The 19,739-nt window shown below is 44.6% G+C and overlaps 2 protein-coding genes and 1 long non-coding RNA gene across 4 annotated transcripts in view; 2 read left to right on the top strand and 1 right to left on the bottom strand.

Moving 5' to 3' along the window:
* Nucleotides 1-30: 30 nt before the first annotated feature.
* ube2t (ubiquitin-conjugating enzyme E2T (putative)) lies at nucleotides 31-3,978 on the top strand. Its single transcript, XM_023834088.2, has 7 exons — nucleotides 31-169; nucleotides 309-429; nucleotides 1,389-1,458; nucleotides 1,622-1,727; nucleotides 2,101-2,199; nucleotides 2,517-2,600; nucleotides 3,775-3,978. Exons 2-7 carry the CDS (start codon nucleotides 321-323, stop codon nucleotides 3,877-3,879), a joined length of 573 nt encoding a protein of 190 aa, XP_023689856.2. The 5' UTR covers nucleotides 31-169; nucleotides 309-320; the 3' UTR covers nucleotides 3,880-3,978.
* A 1,878-nt stretch (nucleotides 3,979-5,856) lies between these two features.
* The window catches only part of lgr6 (leucine-rich repeat containing G protein-coupled receptor 6), a 78,408-nt gene continuing 64,525 nt past the window's right edge, over nucleotides 5,857-19,739 (bottom strand). For both annotated transcript variants that reach the window (XM_023834039.2, XM_023834040.2), the window contains 12 exons: nucleotides 18,391-18,459; nucleotides 17,596-17,667; nucleotides 17,303-17,374; nucleotides 16,249-16,317; nucleotides 15,659-15,730; nucleotides 14,712-14,777; nucleotides 14,206-14,277; nucleotides 13,498-13,569; nucleotides 12,830-12,955; nucleotides 11,666-11,826; nucleotides 9,240-9,320; nucleotides 5,857-9,129 (listed from right to left, as the gene is read on the bottom strand). In XM_023834039.2, coding sequence (XP_023689807.2) covers nucleotides 7,919-9,129; nucleotides 9,240-9,320; nucleotides 11,666-11,826; nucleotides 12,830-12,955; nucleotides 13,498-13,569; nucleotides 14,206-14,277; nucleotides 14,712-14,777; nucleotides 15,659-15,730; nucleotides 16,249-16,317; nucleotides 17,303-17,374; nucleotides 17,596-17,667; nucleotides 18,391-18,459 — 2,143 coding nt within the window. In that variant the 3' untranslated portion in view covers nucleotides 5,857-7,918. The remainder of the gene's footprint in view (nucleotides 9,130-9,239; nucleotides 9,321-11,665; nucleotides 11,827-12,829; nucleotides 12,956-13,497; nucleotides 13,570-14,205; nucleotides 14,278-14,711; nucleotides 14,778-15,658; nucleotides 15,731-16,248; nucleotides 16,318-17,302; nucleotides 17,375-17,595; nucleotides 17,668-18,390; nucleotides 18,460-19,739) is intronic.
* Nucleotides 9,295-16,178, top strand: LOC111855257 (uncharacterized). Its single transcript, XR_011983471.1, has 7 exons — nucleotides 9,295-9,366; nucleotides 11,715-11,801; nucleotides 12,045-12,216; nucleotides 12,376-12,443; nucleotides 12,787-13,602; nucleotides 13,850-13,965; nucleotides 14,156-16,178. It is a non-coding gene; the product is annotated as an uncharacterized lncRNA (long non-coding RNA).

The following is a 19,739-nucleotide window of genomic DNA, read 5'->3' as shown; positions in this document are numbered from 1 at the left end:
AATGACTACAACACCCAGAAATCACTTCGGTAGAAGCGCTCGATGACGCGATTGTCCACATTCGAAAGACGAGGGAAAATCAAATCGTATTCCCCAGTCCCCACCGGTGTCTGTCTCTCGTATTTTTTCTGTAAACCATTAATAACAGTACATTGACTGACGTGGTCAGGTAAGTGTTTCGCGTAACGGATTAAACGAACTGTCTGAGCCTTATGTATGGTAACGGGTTGGCCTTTTGCTGGAATGCGAGCTGGTCCGCCGTCATGCTGCCGCACCGAGCCCCTTCACGCCTCCTGTTTTCCCGGCAGACGGGTGCCAAAATGCAGCGGATCAGCCGCCTGAAGCGGGAGCTGCAGTTGCTGGGCACCGAGCCGCCGCCTGGGGTGTCCTGCTGGCAGACGGAGCACGACGTGGGCGAGCTCAAAGCCGGTGAGCGGCCTGGTTTTCACCATACATCAATTTAGTGCTGGTAAACTTGATTCGCCGCGATTTTGTAAATTACAAAAATTAGTTTCGGTATCGTTGAGTACCAGACAGCCAGCATCAGTACTCAGTCTGAAAAAACTGGTATCGGTGCATAGTTCAATAAATAGCATTGAATTTCAGACGCATTAAAAGAAATAGCAACGATTTGTTTCTGTTCATTTCAGAAAAGCACTTTGTGGTGTTTTACTGGCGTCCTACACCGTTTGTACTGAGGCTTGTTTTCTGTCACAGCAAATGTGAAACGAATCCGTATGTTGGTACATTTATCCCTACCTAAAGCTAACTGTGGCACAGACAATGGCAAAAGTTTGCTATTCTATTCTATTATATTCAATTCTATTCTATGCAATTCTATGGAATGCTATTTGTTCTGTTTGGAAAGGCAAACAATTCCATCAAGTGGTATAATACGGTAAATGCCGATTTTGGCCGTGACTTGTGATTCTGAATAATCACCCTTAAATGTGGTCTATAGAATTATCATCTGGGGGGGAAAGCTGCACTCCTGTTGCTCATTAATTAAAAACAATACGTTGACAGCATTCTCCTGTGGTTACACTTGCAGCTAATAGTAAATCGGTATGTCAGGAGCTTGTATTCTTGTGGAAATCCTGACCCAGACGTGGTAGTATATTGAAAAAACGAGTAATGATAGATACTGACAGCTGTATGGATATATCGTACCTACTGTTAAACTGTGACCCAAACATTCCTTTGACACTGAGTCTTGTACATGCAGCAGATGACATTAATGTCCTCTGTCTTCATATTCTACTTTAACTACTTTAAGTCTTACTTTGTCAGAAAAATAACTGCATCTTGTAGTAATGATCATTCACTGCCTGGTGGTAGCTGCTGAATCCCCCTTTAGTGTGCTGATGGATTCATTTTTATAATTGCAGAATTAGTGGGAGGGGTGAACACGCCATATGAGGGTGGTGTGTTTTCACTTGAGATCAAGGTCCCAGAACGGTGAGCAGCAACCTGGTTTAAAAACTACTTACTTCAAAAACATATTTTTGTCTTTAATAGTTCGATCAGTTGTGTATAAAATGTACGTACCATCTGCCTTTTTATTCTGCAAACAATGACACTTCTAGTGTTTTTGAAAATATCTAATGGTTTGTTTTCTTAGGTATCCTTTTGAACCTCCCAAAATTCGTTTTCTGACGCCAATCTACCACCCTAATATTGACAATGGTGGACGCATCTGCCTTGATGCTCTTAAGTTGCCGCCAAAGGTATCAAAGTTCCTCCACTGTTTTTTTTAGCTAAAAATGGTCTCTTTCCTCTCTGAAAAGTACATTAAACAATTACCTTACAGTTTAAAGTAAAACTACATCACCTGCCCCCCTGAGCTTTTCAAGGTCTCAACTAGTGGTGTCCAACCTTTTAATATTGATGGGCCCTGTTTCTGGCTCACACACCACACAAAGCTCCTAAATGTTCTTAAGATGATGATTTACCCAATAAGTAACATGCTCCTAATGCTATTAGATTCTTGGCTTGACATGGAATTGTCAGCATGTTTCTGGACATTAAGAACAGGGATCAGTGGCTTGGTTAGTTGATTAAGTGAAGTATTGATGACTATATGGCATTTATTCATGACAGGGAGCGTGGAGACCGTCCCTGAACATCTCCACCGTGCTGACTTCCATCCAGCTTCTCATGGCTGAACCCAACCCGGATGACCCCCTCATGGCCGACATCGTGAGTATGGGCAGGTGATCGCGTCCAGCTTCATGTGATGTGTGGGGGGGTTTTCTTCGGCTGACTTGGCAGATAGTGGCAATCGGACTTATGTTGGTGTATGGAAACTCCATTTCTCAATACGTCGGCTGTGACCTTTATGCAGTTCTTAGGTATAGAATCTGTGATTTGAAAACTTCCAATAGTAGAGAAACTTTTGGGTGGGATGGGGTTGTATTTTTAAGAAGCCAGCAGGGTTTAGTAAACTGCTGTTAGCGTCTGATCCTGCAGTGAAGCATGTGTGATGTCACGGCTGAAGCTGTTGACCGTTTCCTCAGTCTGCAGAATACAAGTACAGCAGGCAGGTGTTCCTGGAGAAGGCCAAGAAGTCGACTTTGAAGCATGCCATGCAGCAGAATCTGGTGGGTCTATGGTCTCTTCTGCTCTTTGAGGTCATCTGGAAATGTTGCAGATTTTAAAGGCTGCTTGTTTCCTATGTGCATTAAGGCTTGCAGTTTGCATATTTCATGTGTGGTTATTCTTCAACTGCTCAGTGGTTTAATGGATTCATTTCATTGTAGCTTTTTGAATGCTACCTTCAGGGTTGTTTATTTTATTTTTTTAAAGAGCAGAGACTGATGACAAACATGTTTTGTGGGGGGGGGGGGGGGGGGAGATTCTCAGCATGCATAGGGCCACTCTGAACAACAGCCAAGAACTGGTCATAGATCTTTCTGTGGGAGTAGCATGACAGCTGGTGGCCGCAGCATTAAGTAGGCAGTAATGGCATTACCATTAACCTAGATTTTTGCAATTTGAAGATGTGCACTGAAACTATTGATGAATAGCGCATAAATTTGAAAAGAAGTCCGCAAGTATTGCAAAAGTTTTTACATTTGCTTGAGGTGGTTTTTGTGAAAGTATGAGACATGGATCTTAATCTTACGGGATGATAAATGGAATGTATTATTCATATAACATCCATTAATGGATCACACCCTATTTGCAATATTAACTTGAGTGAATTTGCTTATTTGCACAACTTTAATCATGGTTCCTATGCAATAGGGAAAAATTATGGATTTTTTAATGGAATGTTATGGTTGTTTCCAAGTCTGGAAAAGTATAGACAAAGGAAAGATTTTGATGTTTCCAAACTATTGCAACAAATTGGCCAACTATGTGTTCAGAAAAAAACAGTATTTACTTACTAACGTTTTTCATTAAATCACTAATTGAAGAGCGGTGTCCCAAACCACAGAGTGGGGGTGTGTCTTTGTGTGCGCTTGATTAATATCCAGGAAGAAATATTGATGTAGGCTGCCTTGCAATTTATAACTCTAACAGTGGGGAAATGCAAGTTTTCACTTGCTTGGTTTTGGCAGTCCCACAAATTGTAACTGAGTGGCTAAGGATCCCAAATGTGAACGGAAAGTAAAAACACAAAGTCTGTGTAAAGTCGACATTTTGAACATGGGGGAGTTGTTAGTCACAGGGTGGACAGAAGCTTTGATATGCAGTTCCCGGACGACACCTCCCCCCCCCATTTCCAAATTTGAAAGGTTCAGATGGATACTAATTCAGTCGTGTTCAAAGGGTGTGAAGGAGATGGATCAACCAGATGCAGCGAGCAAGGTATCTCGCAAGAGGGAGATGCTTGGTCCAGAAGAACCACAGAAGAAGGTGAAGACCAGCCTGTAGATTTACATTTCTATGTTTTCCTGTGTTGTTTCTCTGTCTATATGTATGTACTACTGTCAATATCAAGCAATAATAAATTTTATCTTTTACTTATTTACACATCAGGGGGTCAGTTTTCTTCCTCTGGAAATGTTCTGCTATTCAGGACATTTCCCTGCTTCTTGTTTAAGTGTTTTTTGTACATCCAGTTCCTTTGACTGATGGGGTGATGTGAGCATAACAAGACCTTCTCAGGATGTTACATTACATTACATTACAGGACAGGAGCTTTTGTCCAAAGCAACGTCCAAGTGAGGATCTGAGAGCAGGGTCAGGGCGTGTCCTTGGTGGGTTAGGGACTTTGCTCAAGGGACCAGCAGTGAAATCCCTATCAGCCATGGGACTTGAACCAACAACCTTCTGATCAGCCAGAGCCTACACACCTCCCTCTTCTGAAAGTTTCTTCATATGCTGTTGAACATCTGCTTTCTGGTTACTCTGCACATAGACGTGATTGTGACAACTGAGTTTTAATCCATTGTCTGCTCTAAACATTGTTTCTGTGCTGATGTTCAGTCTCGATCAACCGAACACCAAATGAATGCAGACAAAAACCTGGGCCCCCTACTACCAATACATGACTGGGGGGGGGGGTGGTATTTTTTGCTTTTGTGTAAAGCACAAAACTATGAGTCATGCTTATTTAAGTTTAGAAAAGACTACCTTTACACAGTGGAGCCAGTCCTTACCCCACCTTTTTATGGTTAAGACAGCTTACCAATCTTCAGATACCCAACCCAACAAACAGGAAAAATGTAAGCATGTAAGGATCTGAGCAACTTTGACAAGGGGCAAGCTAGACAACTGGGACAGAGCATCTCCAAAATGGCAGGTTTTGTGGGGTGTTACTGGTATACAGTGGCCAGTGCCGACCAAAAGTGGTCCAAGGAAGGCCAACTGGTGAATCGGCAATGGGGTAGTCTGTCTGGTCCAATCACACAGGAGAGCTGCTGTAGCACAAATTGCTAAAAAAGTTAATGTTTGCTATGACAGTCACCACAGCTTGCTGCATAGCCGCTGACCCATGTCCACTGCACTTGTATGATGAGTCACATTTTTTGTTACATCATGTGAATCACCAGGTGTGTTCATGGTTTACCTGGGGAAGAGATGCCACCAGGGTGCACTATAGGTAGAGGGGAAGTCGGCGGAGGAAGTGTGATACTCTGGGCAATGCTCTGTTGGGAAACCTTGCGTCACAGCATTCCTATGGATGTTACTTTGACACGTACCGCCAGCCAAAACATTGTTGCAGACTCAAGTACATCCCTTCATGTCAACGGTACTCCCTGATGGCAGTGGCCTCTTTCAGCAGGATAATGTGCTGCCACACTGCAAAAATTGGTCAGAAATGGTTTGAGAAACATGAAAAAGAGTTGTAGGTGGTGGCTTGGCCTCCAGATCCCCCAGATCTCAATCCAGTGGAGCGTCTGTGGGATGTGCTGACAAACAAGTCCGATCCATGGAGGCACCACCCCCAACGTACAGGACTTAAAGGATCTGTTGCTAACGTCTTAGTGCCAGAGACCAAGGGACACCTTCAAAGGTCTTGTGGAGTCCATGCCTCGATGGTTCAGAGCTGATTTTGCAGCAGGAAAGGGACTTACACTTTATTAGGCAGGTGGTTTTAATGTCCATCATATTGATGTATCTGCTCTCTGGCTGGTGTTTTCACAGAGACAAACGTTCCTTTATGTGCTGTAAACGCACGCCTTTTGATCTGAGTAGCAGTAAATGTTTTGAGAAAAAACTATTAGTTTGACTGTTGTGGGCCTTACTCCAGGTTCAAAGTGCTGTTCTCTAGGTAAATATAGTTTAGTCTTGATGCTATGAGTAATCCTAAAAGCTTTGTAGGTGGAATTATCTTTGTCTTTTTTTTTTCTTCTAAGAATAGTAGATAGAATGACCCAGGAAGATGCATCACAAAGACAACGGCTGTTTTTAATAAAATTAATAATTTTATTTGATCATACATTTCATTGTTTACAGAGGTTTGAAAATATATACATCCAAAATAGTAAATCTGCTTTGTACATCTAAAAGCTTTATTTTTCAATATAAAATTATATATTTGAATATAATAGGAAAACATATTGGGATACAGAGGAATATTAGCATGCTATTTCAGAGGTAGTTACTCTGTATGTACAATAGCTAGCCTACTTTACAAACCCGGGGTTTTGAAGGAGTCGGTTGTCACACGTGGACAACAAATACCCAACTCTCGAGTATTTTTTAAAAGTTTCTTTCTTATTGTCTGATTAAATACAATTTAGAAAATGATAGCATTTTCTATCATTGTGGTGTGTGGTGAAGGACAATTACCGAATTGACATGTTAAGTTAATGTTGTGTAGTGCAGTGGTTACCAATCCTTTGATCGCAATCTGCAGGTCTATGTTTTATTGCAGGTCGATCGAGATTCCTTGTCAAACGCGACAATCAGACCATCACGTTAACGCTGCTGCATCAATTAGGCTGTATCACTCCGTACCATCAGGTCACTAGCTTTAGCGCACAGACGTCGCACTCGTATTTTTTTTGCTGGACTGCATTCGACACTGAAAAACAACGTAGACGTCCCACTTCTCGGTGAAGTTCTGGGAGTCTCCCGGAAGCAGACAGCAGCCTCCTGATGTGCATTGTCCTGGAAATCTGCTCGCTAACTGGGGCTAGAGGGTGGTGTTAGCATTAGCCAGCAAGACGTTTTGCCGGTGCAAGCCTGGCACAACCGTTTGGCAAATTTTACCACCTGCATCCCACCTCCCTTTGACGATTTTTTTCCTGCCTGTATTAATGGCTTGACAGCTGTCATCTGGATGCTCACTGTCACCACCTAGTGGATGTTGTTCCACTGTCTGAAATTTGATTGGTCCTTATTTTTCTAAGGACAGTAAGTGATAAATCAACAGCTAACTGTCCATCAGCACCACACAATCTTCTTTCAGAGATTTTGATGTAGGAATCAGTAGTGTGTGGAAAGTCACTGGCTCAAATCTTGAGTTTTGACTAGTGATTTTGCCGATGGGCACTTGAGAGAGGCACTTAAACCCCAGTTGCTCCAGGGACTGTCTGACCTTTAATTGTATGTTGTCTTAAGAGTGATGTGTCTGCTACATAAATTAAATGTAATGTAAAACATCTTCACAGCTGCAAATCACTTCTGGTCTGACATTCAGCCTGGTCCATGCCGATGATGCCACTCAAATGAATATTTACTTAACGCTGTTAAATAAACAAAGCTATGAACTGTTCTCATTTGCTATAAGAAAGTGAAGGTCTGGATATAAATTATCTGAAATACCTTAGACGTGTCTAAGTTCTTTACAGACCAGGAGTGATGTAGCAAGTGACGGCTTGCCATCCGACATCAAAGGGATCAAAGCACATAGCTGAAGCCAAACAGGGAGGCATACCAGTTATGTCTGAATGCATTTCTTTGAAAATGGTCTATTTTTGCATGGTGCCGGGGGGCTTTTTTTAAATTTTTTATCACCAAGTCGGCTGCGATCAGCATTTGCACTGAATTTTATAATCGGCTGGTAAAAGAAAAATCAGATACAACCATTTCTGGTTTAATAAGAATGGCTGTTCATGGAGTAGAAGACCACTAGGAGTTTTTCCTGTGGGGACTAAAACCGCCCTTGTGAATATCGGTTTTCAGAGGTAATAGGTCCATTAACTGGATGTTTGTCCTTCAGCCTTTCAAAATAACGCCCCGGTTTCATGTCTGCCAAAGTAAGCCTATAAATGCAGTTTAATTGACTTTACAAAGTGTATGATGATGAGGTCTCTGTATTTATGTATTTATATACAAACACAAAAAGAAACAACTGAGCTTCTTGACAGCTGTCATCTGAATGCTCACTGTCACCACCTTGTGGATGTTGTTCCACTGTCTGAAATTTGATTGGTCTATTTTTTTTTCAATGCTGAGAGGCCTGCTTTGTAGTAGGACCTGTTTCCCATTACAGTTCTGTGTTACGTGAACAGTCAGTTGTTCAGGAGTGGAAGGAAAAGCGGGGCGAATGGTGGGTTTTAGATGGGAAGAGGGCGCTATTCCGCTCAGGCTCCTCATGCTGGGTCCGCGTGCCACGGTGAGACGTAGTCCCGTTTTCCTTCTTAAGGGGGCCTTCTTGTTGGCAGGGGATGAGAGGGATTGGTGATGAAGTGGCCGTGTAGTGTAAAGGCTCCAGCGTGGGCTGGACTGTGCTCTCGTACAGCACGTCCACCTCGGAGAAGGACACCAGGGCCTGCGTGGAGTCGTATGAGCTTTTCTCCGTCTCCTCAGAAGCAAAGAAGTCCAGGGTCTCTTCCCGGCCGGGCCGAGACCTTCTCCAGAGCAGACGGAGATCTTCCTTGAAATGCGGGTTGAAGAGCAGGTAGATGAGGGGGTTGAGGCTAGCAGGGAGAGGCAGCAAGACCAGGAGGACCGACTTGATGGCCTCCTCGCCAATGCGAAAGAGGCCCAACAGGGAGGAGAAGGTGAGGAAGGCCACGGGGCAGTAGAGCAGGCAGTTGGTGAAGATGAGCCAGGCCACATGCTTGATCATGGCGCAGTCCCAGATGCTATCAAACTCGCCCTTCATCAGGTCCCAGTAGAGCTTGATGTAGGTGCCGGTGATGACCAGGAAGCAGAGCGTGTTCATCATGATCAAGGCCACCATGTAGCCCAAGGTGGAGGGTTGACCTTCCGGCAAGGGGGATGGCAGGCAGAGGGGCGAGGAGCCGTACTCCCCGACCCAGAAGAGCGGCAGGGCCCCCACCATGAGGGAGAGCGCCACGCAACAGAGGGCGGCTGCCTTGACGCTGCCAAAGGACGGCGACTTCCTGTAGGCACGGACACAGGACACCGACACGCTGCACTGCACTGCCGCCAGCGTGAGAAAGAGGATGGATGCCTCAGAGGCGAAGACTGAGAGGAAGCCAGTTGCCTGGCATCCCGGGCCTGTCTCCCAGCGGGCGCCATACTTGGCGAACTGCCCGAAGGTAAGGGCATCCACCAGGGCCAGGGTGCCCGTGCACAGCCCCATCAGCAGGTTGGCTCCCCCAATGGCGCCGATGACAAACTTGACCGGGGACAGGTAGCTGGGCGAGGTAAAAACGGTGACGATGAGCAAGCTATTGCCCACTAGGGAGACCACGGTGATGGCCCACATCCCCAGCCTGACCACCCAGCTGTCGATCATATAGTCACATGGCTTGAAGGGACCTGCAATGGTAATCAAATGGAAACTGGCATCAGTGCAAAGATAGTTGTGAAATAACTGCTCCTAATAGACCATGGACTACGACCTTTGTGCATCTGCCGATGCGATTTACCTGGAGTGGGCGTACACTGAATGCTGGCCTGGAGTTTGGAGTCTTCAGCTTCCAGCTGGAACTCCTCCATATCCAGATCATCTGGAACAGAAGGTCATGACTCTCCATCAACTACTCGAACATAAAGGTCAGTTGCCCATTTTACCTGATATAAAATTAGCTAGGAAGCTAACCACAATTGCCTCGTTAGTCATACCAATAATTTTAAGTTGCGTTGCGTTTGAGTTTTTGTGGCAACACAAAATTTAGTCACGGTTATTTTTGTTGTCAAGAGGTACCATTTTTTTGTCAGAAAAGCGTAAAATAAATAAATAAATCACCTTTTTGTGTCTTAATAATAAGCCTGTCATCATAACTTGTGGGGTTTGGCATGAAAGTAGAGTACCATACATCATAAATAAAGACATTTGGCTCAACTGCTTGCAATCGGAGTTTTTGCCTCTCAGAAACATACCAAAGAAACTGCACTCATGTGTTTTCGTTAAATCCTCCATGACAGATTACACGGAAAGCACACAGCAATAACCAGGGGGAGAGGGTTCCTTTTTTGCGTGGCTAGTCAATCATATCTCTCTGTTTTTCCTCATGTTCCCTCCTGTTACTTGAGATTTATGACGTTCTGCTAAATCGATAATTTAGCGTCTCAAGATATCATGGCCGCGTACAGCATTGTTTAAATCCAGATAGTCCTCTCACAATGACGAAGAACGATAACGGTTGTCTCTGCTTATAAGTAAATATTAGTGTTTTTAATGTGCTCTTTCCAAGCCACGAGGACTCTGAACAACTTGCATCTGTCTCCCCACTGCATTGCTGCTCCACTTCCGTCCTTAATCAGTATAATTACTTACTATACAGTCGTCTATTTGCACATCCTTATTGCCATTACATTACTTATTTGTTTACTCATTCTTCAATTGCACAGACTTGACTTGTCTGCCCTGTACTGCACTGCTGTCAGTCCTGTATTGCACTGCTGTCTGTCCTGTACTGCACTGCTGTTTGACCTGTATTGCACTGCTGTCTGTCCTGTACTGCACTGCTGTCTGTCCTGTTCTGCACTGCTGTCAGTCCTGTATTGCACTGCTGTCTGTCCTGTATTGCACTGCTGTCTGTCCTGTATTGCACTGCTGTCTGTCCTGTATTGCACTGCTGTTTGACCTGTATTGCACTGCTGTCTGTCCTGTATTGTACTGCTGTCTGTCCTGTATTGCACTGCTGTCTGTCCTGTACTGCACTGCTGTCTGTCCTGTATTACACTGCTGTTCCTCATGTACTGCACTGCTGTCTGTCCTGTATTGCACTGCTGTTCCTCCTGTACTGCACTGCTGTCTGCCCTATTGTCCCCCATGCAAGTGTCCCCTTCCCTGCAACAGTGGCATAAGAAATTCACTGTGTTCCTCTGAACACGTGACAGTAAAACTTAAAAATCGATGATGATGGATGGTGTGCAAAATGGCAGATCCTTGTCCTAATGGAAGCTGATAGACTAAAGCACAACCTGCTGTCTGGAGGCACTAAATTCTGCAACAGCAACCCAGGAGAATCCAGGGAAAAGAGCATTTTTCTCTGAAATTCCGAAATGAAACACATTTCCGTATTGGTTCCTCACATTATAGTTTGTAGATGTAATTTATTTAGGCACAAGGATTATTCTGTTCTATATTTGGAATTTTCAGTGAAATGAAACAAACAGATCATCGTTTTATAAAGTATTGCTAAACCTGCAGATTTATTTGTGATGGCCACATAAATCACTTTAATTAATGTCTGACAAGATTACATCACTCTTTCGGTGTGTGCTTAATTTATCCTTTGTTTTGTAATCTTTTGTTTGATCGGAAAAGCGCCTTCAGACTGCTGTGATTGTATCAAACGAGTCTAATTACTGTAGGCTCCTTTCAAGTATACAGTTTGAAAGGGTTTTCTGGGAGGGACATATTTTAAGAAAAATGTTGCTGCATATTTAATCTGTCAGGAGTTGGTGAAGGAAGAAACATGTTTTAACAGCACTGGACGCAGACGTCGGAGTCAGAAACAGAGAGCATGCCTGCCTCGGGTTTGTGACAGAGCGCTTTCGAATATAAGCTATGCTAACAGCAACCAGAGACTTTATTCCAGTGCCATGTCTTACCTGGACACACGTCTGTATTATGGTCTGGCTGAAGTTACAGGCACATGATAATGAATTTAGTGAGACAAAAACAATGTCAGGAAGATTAAAAATAAGCGCGGGGTGACAGGGGTTCGTAACATATAAATAAAACTGCAAAGTGGAAAAACAGACATCGCACAAATCCGCTTTACCCGTCCTGCATATTTTTTCCTATCTGAGAGGTAGCTATTTTTTATGTGATTTTTTTTTTATGTGATTCTGCTCTCCTGCCTGGCTGCACTCAAGCAGCAACACTCACAGCAGGCCTTACAGTTAGTGTCGGGGTGTAGCGGGAACAGGCCTATGTTCCTCTTCTGCAGGTCTTCCTCCTGGTTTTGCAGCTTCTCGGCTTCCCAGTGGCTGCCGGCCTTGTAGTTGCCGTTGCAGACGCCGTAGACGCAGCACTGGTAAGCATACGGCATCTCGATGACCCTGTTGAAACATCAAGGGGGACCCTTATGACGTGCTCGTTCAGAAGATCTTGAGGGCTTTCTGGAAGATGACTGAGACATTGACAATGCCAGTAAAATGACATGTGGGGCTAAAATCTAAGGTCCCTGCTGTAAATGTTAGGTTTTTTTGGCACGGAATATTCTGTTTTGGAACAAAATTTGCTTGAAGGCTAGAATAACCACCTTGTTTTCCTACAGCATGTCAACAGCAGAGACCTGGATCAGGATGAGTGGTTGGAAGATGAGTGGATGGATGAAGAGCCTGTCACCCGCAGAACTACATCAGCTTTTTCTTTTGCAAAACCGCTGCAGTGCCATAAGCACATGTTTCCAGCAGCAGTGGAATGCTTGTAGACATCTTCTTAACAAGGTAAAATGACAAAATAATCCTACTCAAACACAAGCTTTAGACACTGCCTTTTTTTACTTAAGTGCTGAGATCTGAAACACCATTAAATGTCTCCTGCATCCTTTCCATTATTAGCCGATTCTCTGTTATGAACAATCGTCGCTCTGTCTTCCCTTGAAGGTTGGGCCCCTCCACGACTGGAGAGCGTCCATTGCCTTGGGCATCGTTTGAATCACTGTAAAGCTGAGGTATTTATGAAGAGCCTCTTTTTTAAGCAGTTACCTACAACAGGTCGGTACAATCTTCTTCTGTGCCTGCAAGGAGTATCGACACAAACCTCGAACGTGCTGCAATTATAAAGACATTTCGTAGGTATGGGTGGTGTTTGTTTTGTGTTGATTTGTACACACATAGTTGCTAAAGCAGATTTTATTTGAAGGCACATTACATTGAGAGGTATGAACATGGATCAGAATACTGCCATCCAGCGTTTCTCTGACGTGACGTGATTGAACCTGCATCTATCATGAGGTGAATTCACGTCTAGCTCTAATAACGGATACAAGGATTTGCTGTCTTCCATCTCCACAGGTCTAAGCTGTAGAGTGGATGGTGCTGTAGAAGGAAAGCCTACCTCATCTTGGGGAAGTCCTCCTCTCTGAAGGAGCCAGACAGAGCTTTGTTGCCCCTCAATTTGAGGTGGGTCAAACTGGCGAGGCCCTCCAGAGGTAGCGAGCTGAGGAGGTTGTCGGATAGGTCCCTACAGACAGACACACAGATGATTCCAGTCATGCTGATGATCTCATGAAGAGTACACTGCTTTGACGACTCTAGATTTCTCAGTAATGGTAGCAATGTGACAAAGGCCCAAGGACTGTGGCCAAAAAGTTGTGCAATTGAGTCTTAATGTAGGAGAGGTCAATCATGCTTAAATTGTGTGTTAAATTGTACGCCATGCCGTTTGATTGTTATAGGTACTGAGAAGTGGATATTTATGATTACAGGGGTTATGTTTTTGATTAGGTGCTCGTAAATCCTTAATTATTCTGCATTACTGAAGTAATACGGTAAACTTCATTCGCGCTTCACGTTCACATTCGCTTCTCTGCCGTTTATTTCACAGCTGGGTTTTTCATAATTACGGCTAAAATTACTGTAATCGGCGCCAAGCAAAGCATCTTCACGGTTACACAACTGAACCATATGCACTAATGAAGCTGGATCTCTGTGTAGGCGAAGCTCACATTTATTCTCAGCGAATCTAATGCGGTATGAGGGATGGGGGGCGGGAGGGAGACTCACAGTTTCACCAGGGACTGCAGGGAGACGAAGGCGGCTTCATGAATGGTCGCTATGCGGTTCCAGCTGAGGTCTCTGCAAGGGGCGAATCGGGACGACAAGAATCAGGCAAGTTGCTGGCTAGCCACCGATATACTCGCTCAGCTGCAATGTCTTCGGTGTTTTCCTCTATGGCAGAGGTGCCGGATCCAGTGTTATACAGCCCATTACATACTTATAACTCATTTTAAAATTTTCAGCTTTGTAATCTTCTGTTTAAGTGATCAGCATAGACTGGGCTTTCTTACAGAATAACGGAATAGAGATGTTACATGTTTTTTGCTCTCTCTCGTTTCTCATTCGGCTCAAAAAATAGCTCAGATGGCCCCCTTGAGGGAAGAGCTCATATTAGAGTTGGATGCCACTGGTTCATGCCAAGGAGGAAGAGTACGCTGCTCCAGATTGGCCGTGCGGGTCATTCTCTACCCTAAGGTGTGAGATCGACACAGCCGACCGCAACCTTTGGGCATGTTGATTCCTGTGTGTAACACTTGCTGAAGTGCTCTTTCGCACTGTCAAATGATGTTGAGCAGAGCCATGAAAGGAGCATGAGATTTTTAAGGGGGGGGGGGGGGGGTGCATCACCATCACCTCACCACACATTTTCTTAATTATCTTTTAGAGGATGGGGCAGGGGGAGGCAGATGGAGCTGGGAGGTGGGGGCCACTCACATGGAGCGCAGTGAGGCAAGCTGGTGGAACGTTCCGGCTTCGATTTCCTGTATCAGGTTGTGCTGGAGACCGCTGCGGAAATTCGAAACAGCCATTGGTGTGACTCCTTCTGACCACCAGGGGGAGTAGTCACAAGGTGGCACAGCAGTGTTGGGTATCATACCACGGGCAAAAACACAATGTGCATGAGGTCCTTCACGTTTAGTGTCATTCATCGGGAGTAAAACAGAACTTGCATAATTATTCTCATTTATTGTCTTATTGATTTACTGTTTAATTGTATTCTGTTTTTAGCACCTCTGTGTTTCTGTTTCATGGTGGCTGGAAGGATATGCGGTGTAAGATTTTCATGGTATAGTGCTGCCTCCTGTTTGCTTTGAATATGACAGTAAACTCTCTGTTGAAAATGCTTCAGGGAATTAAATGCAGAGGAAACACAGGTGAGCGTAGCAGTGGTGTGGAAGTGTTACAGATCACCGTCTCATCGTTGAGGCCACCACACGTACATTTCCTGCAGGTGCTGGCAGTGATGAAAGCTGGGCAGCTCCTCTATCTGGTTATACGACAGTTCCCTGTTAAAACATCATGAGAGGGAGTTCAGAGCCAAGCAGGAGTGGGGCTCCTTTGCCGTCCATTGTACCTCCCAGTGGGTTTTCAGCTTCATGTTTAACTTTCTGTTCTAGATAAAGAAGTGCGCACTTCCTGAACGATGCTCCACATCAAACCTTACGCCATAGACTTTGACTCCCAGCCACATGTGGATATGTTTGTCCAAATGGCTCGCTTGATTTATATGTGCCACAGTGAGCACAGTGAGCTATTTTGGTGGATAGCCCATAACTGCAGTTATGAAAATGTATGTGTCTCTGCTCTTGCTTGGTCTATTTAATGGGTTTCCATTATGAAGAACAACTGGCATCCCATCCAGGGAGTTCCCCTGCACGAGGGCCTGTGCAGCCTGGGATAGGCTCCAACCCCCACATGGACTAGTACTGGAAAACTTGTTTGATGATGAATGGATGGATGTAATCAGATGATATGATGAACACATCAGGACCAGAGAAGAAATTGTGACTCTGACAACTACAAGCTACGCAACATCTTAACGATGACCTAACATCCTAGCAATGTGCTACGGAGTAATACGCGTATCAACACTGGGCCAATGGCTAATCCCATCATTAACACAATAAGCAATCCCAACAATGACCCAATAACTAATCCAAACATCAGCATAATTACTAAGCCCAACAACAAGCCGCCAACTAATCCCAACATTAACATACAGATCAATCCCATCGATAACACAATGACTAATCCCAGCAATTGCATAGTTACTAATTCCAACATTTGCACGATGGGTAATCATGGCATGATGAGTACTCTCATTTTTTTGTTTGGGTAGAGGTGGCTGGGCTGGTGATGGCGTTGGGGCAGTAGGGGGCATACTCACAGCACTCTTAAGCTGGGTAGCTGCTGGCACAGTCCCTGGGGCAAGGAAGTGAGGCCTGCTCTGGTCAGGGTCCTGCAAGAGAAGGAGCAAGAGAAGGAGGATGTGAGCAGGTATGGGGTGAAACCACTGAGAATCCCGCCCCCCTGCTGAAATGAGAGACAGCCAGGGATGGCATAGACACCACAAAAAACCCACCATGAGGTGGCACCATGGCACAGATGGGGCTGCCTTTCCCCTCCACCCCCATTGTCTATCTCGTATGCCCCCAATTTTTGCCCCCTGGGTAAAGGAGTGTTTGCGGAGGACCTTTTTTCCACTGGCAAGACCTCCGTGACGTTCAAACTTGTCAGTTGCAGTTAGAGACATTTTTCCATCAGCGATAACTTGCCAATGAAAGAGAATGAAACACTCAGCCCTGTTCATTACGTAAGACAGAGCGACATTGTATGATTCACATTGTATGTTTTTGTTTTACGGTGATTATCATGATGCCGATTAACATGAGTGACATGACACAACTGAATCCTTATTTATCGGTCTGGTTATTAAAAATAATAAAGCTGGAAAGATGAGAGAAGGGAAACACGTACAAAATTTCCAGACTGGTGGTTCCTTTGAGATCAGGGAATTCCTTGATTTCTGTTGCTCCATTGAGGGACCTGGAAGAGATGGACTAACCTCATTAGCTGCCCGTTAAGATGCCATAAATAAAAGGGGCAATCGGAACGTGGCTGAAGGCTTCTGTGCCCCGCCAGACCAGAGCGCAGTCGAGACACCTGCAAGCTGCCTACCCTCCTTCAGCGAACTCATGTTCTCAGCAGATTATTAATGCTTTCAGAAATCCTATAAAGCAGGGATAGGGACCCTGATCCATGGAGAGCCGGTGTGGGTGCAGGTCTTTGGGATGGCCTCTCAATCAGCCAATCACAGTGGCTCCCCAGGCCTGGAGTTGAGAACCACTGCTTTATTATTGGCTGATTGAGAGGTCATCCCAAAAACCCGGACCGGTCCTCCATGGATCAGGTTCCCTACCCCTGTTATAAAGGAACATCTGATCCAGCACCATGCACCAAATCAGGGTAAAAACATAGCAAAAATCTGAAGGGCAAACAAGCTGATAAAATGCACTGATTTATTCCCAGTTACATTATAGAAGATTTTGGTACTAGGATGAGACACTTGTTATTCTAGATCTCAACTGATTATTTTTTATTAGCGGAAGAGATCTCATGACTTCATTGACTTGAGGGCAGTGTGTGGCTTAGCATGCTAACATGCTATGCTTAGAGTTAGATGGTTGCCTGTTTAAATCCCGTCGTTGGCAGAGTCGCTCATCATTGGGCAACTAATGCAAGGCCCTTTACCTCCAACTACTCTAGTTAGCTGACTCTGTTCTCTTAAAAACATGTGTCACTTTGGATGAAAGCATCTGCAAAATATGTCAAATGTACTTTTTAATACGAAAATCTGGACTAAATTCTGGGTATTGAAATCAGATTTCGGTTTTCATCTGACAATGAACTGGCAGCAAGAGAAAGATGACACCTTCAGCCAGAACTATCTGCTAGACCTTATGAAATATGCTAGCTGCTAAAATATGTCACCCTTTATTTCATGCTGAGGAAATGGATGGGAAACACTCACAGTGTGTGCAGTTTGGGCAGGAACTGGAAGGCTGATCTTCCCACAAACTGAATTGGATTTTCGTAGAAATGGCTGGAGGGGGGGGGGAGGGAGAGCACCTTCTCAGGAACATGCAGAGAACTACTTTCCAACTTCCAAGAAATGTTCTCCATGCACATGTTACTTTGGTATGATGACACATCGATAAATATATCAGTAGCTCCTTTGTCTTGATGTAGAGACAGAGGCGCCCAGACAATAAAAAAATTCACTACAAATACAAACACCAAAATAAGAGAGTTTGAGTGGCCTACATAGTCTGCAAGAGCGGGTTCCCCACGAAGGCACCCTCTGGGATGCACCTGATGTCATTGTTGTGGAAGCCCCTGTCAGACAGAGACAGGCTTCAGCCTCAGCGTCACAGCGAACCATGACACAGTGAACAGACACACCAACACCAAACCCCAAACGGGACTCATGAACGCCATGGAAGAGCCACGAAAGATAACAGTAAGTGAAAAGGGCTTCTGTGATAAATGAAAGACAGGATCTGGTTACTCGAAGCAGGCTGGATCTGATAGACTGCAGTATGAATCCAGATTACTACGATGGTCTAGCGTGACGAACCATAATCGACTTCATTACTCCTTAAAGGGGGGGTTAATAAAAAAGTTATGGTATCTCATCCGGCTTTTATATCACCTCCAGGGAGCGTTCGAGACCCTGTGGGTCGCCAATTACCGGGGGGGCGATAGGTGTAAACATGGAAGGCTTGGCTCAGGTGCCAACACCTTGCAGTCGCAGAAATAAAAATTATTCAAATAAATGGATAATAAAGGCAGGAAAAGTGACTAGCTAGCCTTGGTGATCGTCCACCATCATTAATAGCGACCAGTTCCGTTTGTCAATTAATAAAATGCGGTTCTAGAGCGACTGTTTGTAGTCCTGTTTGCCAGCAGCAGAGTGACGGAATGAATGAAACCTTCGATAGGGGAACGGACTCCACATAGCATGAAGCAGCTATTCTTTGGCGTCCGGCTGAAAAGCATGCTGGGAAACAGGGTGGCGGCGGCAGCAGGACCGGATTTTATCGGGGTGGGAACACTCACAGCTCCTGAAGTTTGGCCAGCGTCCTGATAGCAGCTGGGAACTCCTGCAGGTTGTTGTAGTTCAGATCCCTGGGAGGGAGACGGAAGAGTGTGAGGGTTTCAGGTCAGGGGTGCAGATTGGGGCAGCTTAAAAGGTATAACAGCACAGACAGGGAGCGGAACCTTCCCTACCGCATGCCAACCACCTGACAGCCCCTGCAAGTCGCGTTTGCATTTTACACTTTGAAACTGAAATGACTGTACGTAAAAGACCCAAATATCTTGTCATGATTAGATCCAGAAAAAAATCAGTTTCACTCAGCAAAATAAATACGCATTTCGTGAATCAACAGATCGACTATTGAGTAGAAATCTCTCACACATACATTCAGCAACCTAACAAGAAACTTTAGCATCACACCATTCACCTGTGCCAAAAAAAACTATTTTCCCAATGTTTATGTTTAAATGAACCAATTAGCAATCAGCAGTGATGGGGGAAGGTGGGGGGGGGGGGTAATTGTTTTTGTTGATAACCAGGTTTGTTTTGCCCAACAAACGAGTGCAGTTGAAAGGCAGGTGAACGTCTCCTTGTCACCGTGACGACTTTGGCACAGGCTATCAAAACAAAGCTCTGAATGCGTCTCATTATCTGTGCAATTATGAGCCTTATCCTTCAGTGTTAAGCATAAGCTTTCAAAACAGCCTAAATGTTTATATATCTGAGAAAGTTTCTGGCTCAGTGCCAGCCCTTTTGAAACGAGTCCGGGAATTAAGCGCCGCCGACCTTGGCTAAGAGCCCAGGTGGAGTCAAACATTTGCTCTTCCGATAAAGGCTTCCTTTCCCACGTGTAAGGGGGTTAAACAATTATGGCTAATTCACAAAGATGTGGGATGGCGGAGGTTAACATGGCCAGGTATGACCTCCCGCCTATAGGGGGAGCTAAAACTGGCACTCAAGCCTAATTAGTTTACCTGTGCCTCCTCATTGGGTATGTCTGGATCCTTCGCAGGTTTTTGAACGTAGAATGATATCCACCTGAGATCCAGGCATCTTCAGCGTTAGAATCTCGGATATCAGGAATAGCTTAACATTTCATTTAACTTTAGCCTCAATTAAGCACCCACAGGACTCCTATTAAAAGTAGAGGAGGTTTATCAGCCTTATTTAATGTGTTTCGTCAAACAGGAATGGCTTTAACTAACCGAAACCTGAAAAAAAGGGGAAAACGAAGGGCTGTAAATGAGCTTGCCCTCCGAGGCATAGATGTCTGGTTTTGCTCTCCGTTTGTTTAGAACATCAATCAGCCTTTTTGTGCTGGTGTTTTGAAATGTTTCTTTGATACAGCCCAGCCGGATAATGCTTTTCA

This window comes from Paramormyrops kingsleyae, chromosome 18, assembly GCF_048594095.1.
Source record: "Paramormyrops kingsleyae isolate MSU_618 chromosome 18, PKINGS_0.4, whole genome shotgun sequence".
Classification (NCBI taxonomy): domain Eukaryota; kingdom Metazoa; phylum Chordata; class Actinopteri; order Osteoglossiformes; family Mormyridae; genus Paramormyrops; species Paramormyrops kingsleyae.
The sequence above is the reverse complement of the archived record's forward strand: the minus strand, read 5'-3'. Positions and strand labels throughout refer to the sequence as shown.

Coding starts and splice junctions, on each gene's coding strand:
- ube2t (XM_023834088.2), top strand. CDS start 321: ATGCAGCGGATCAGCCGCCTGAAGCGGGAGCTGCAGTTGCTGGGCACC. Junction 1,459..1,621: donor GAGATCAAGGTCCCAGAACG/GTGAGCAGCAAC, acceptor TTGTTTTCTTAG/GTATCCTTTTGAACCTCCCA. Junction 1,728..2,100: donor CTCTTAAGTTGCCGCCAAAG/GTATCAAAGTTC, acceptor TATTCATGACAG/GGAGCGTGGAGACCGTCCCT.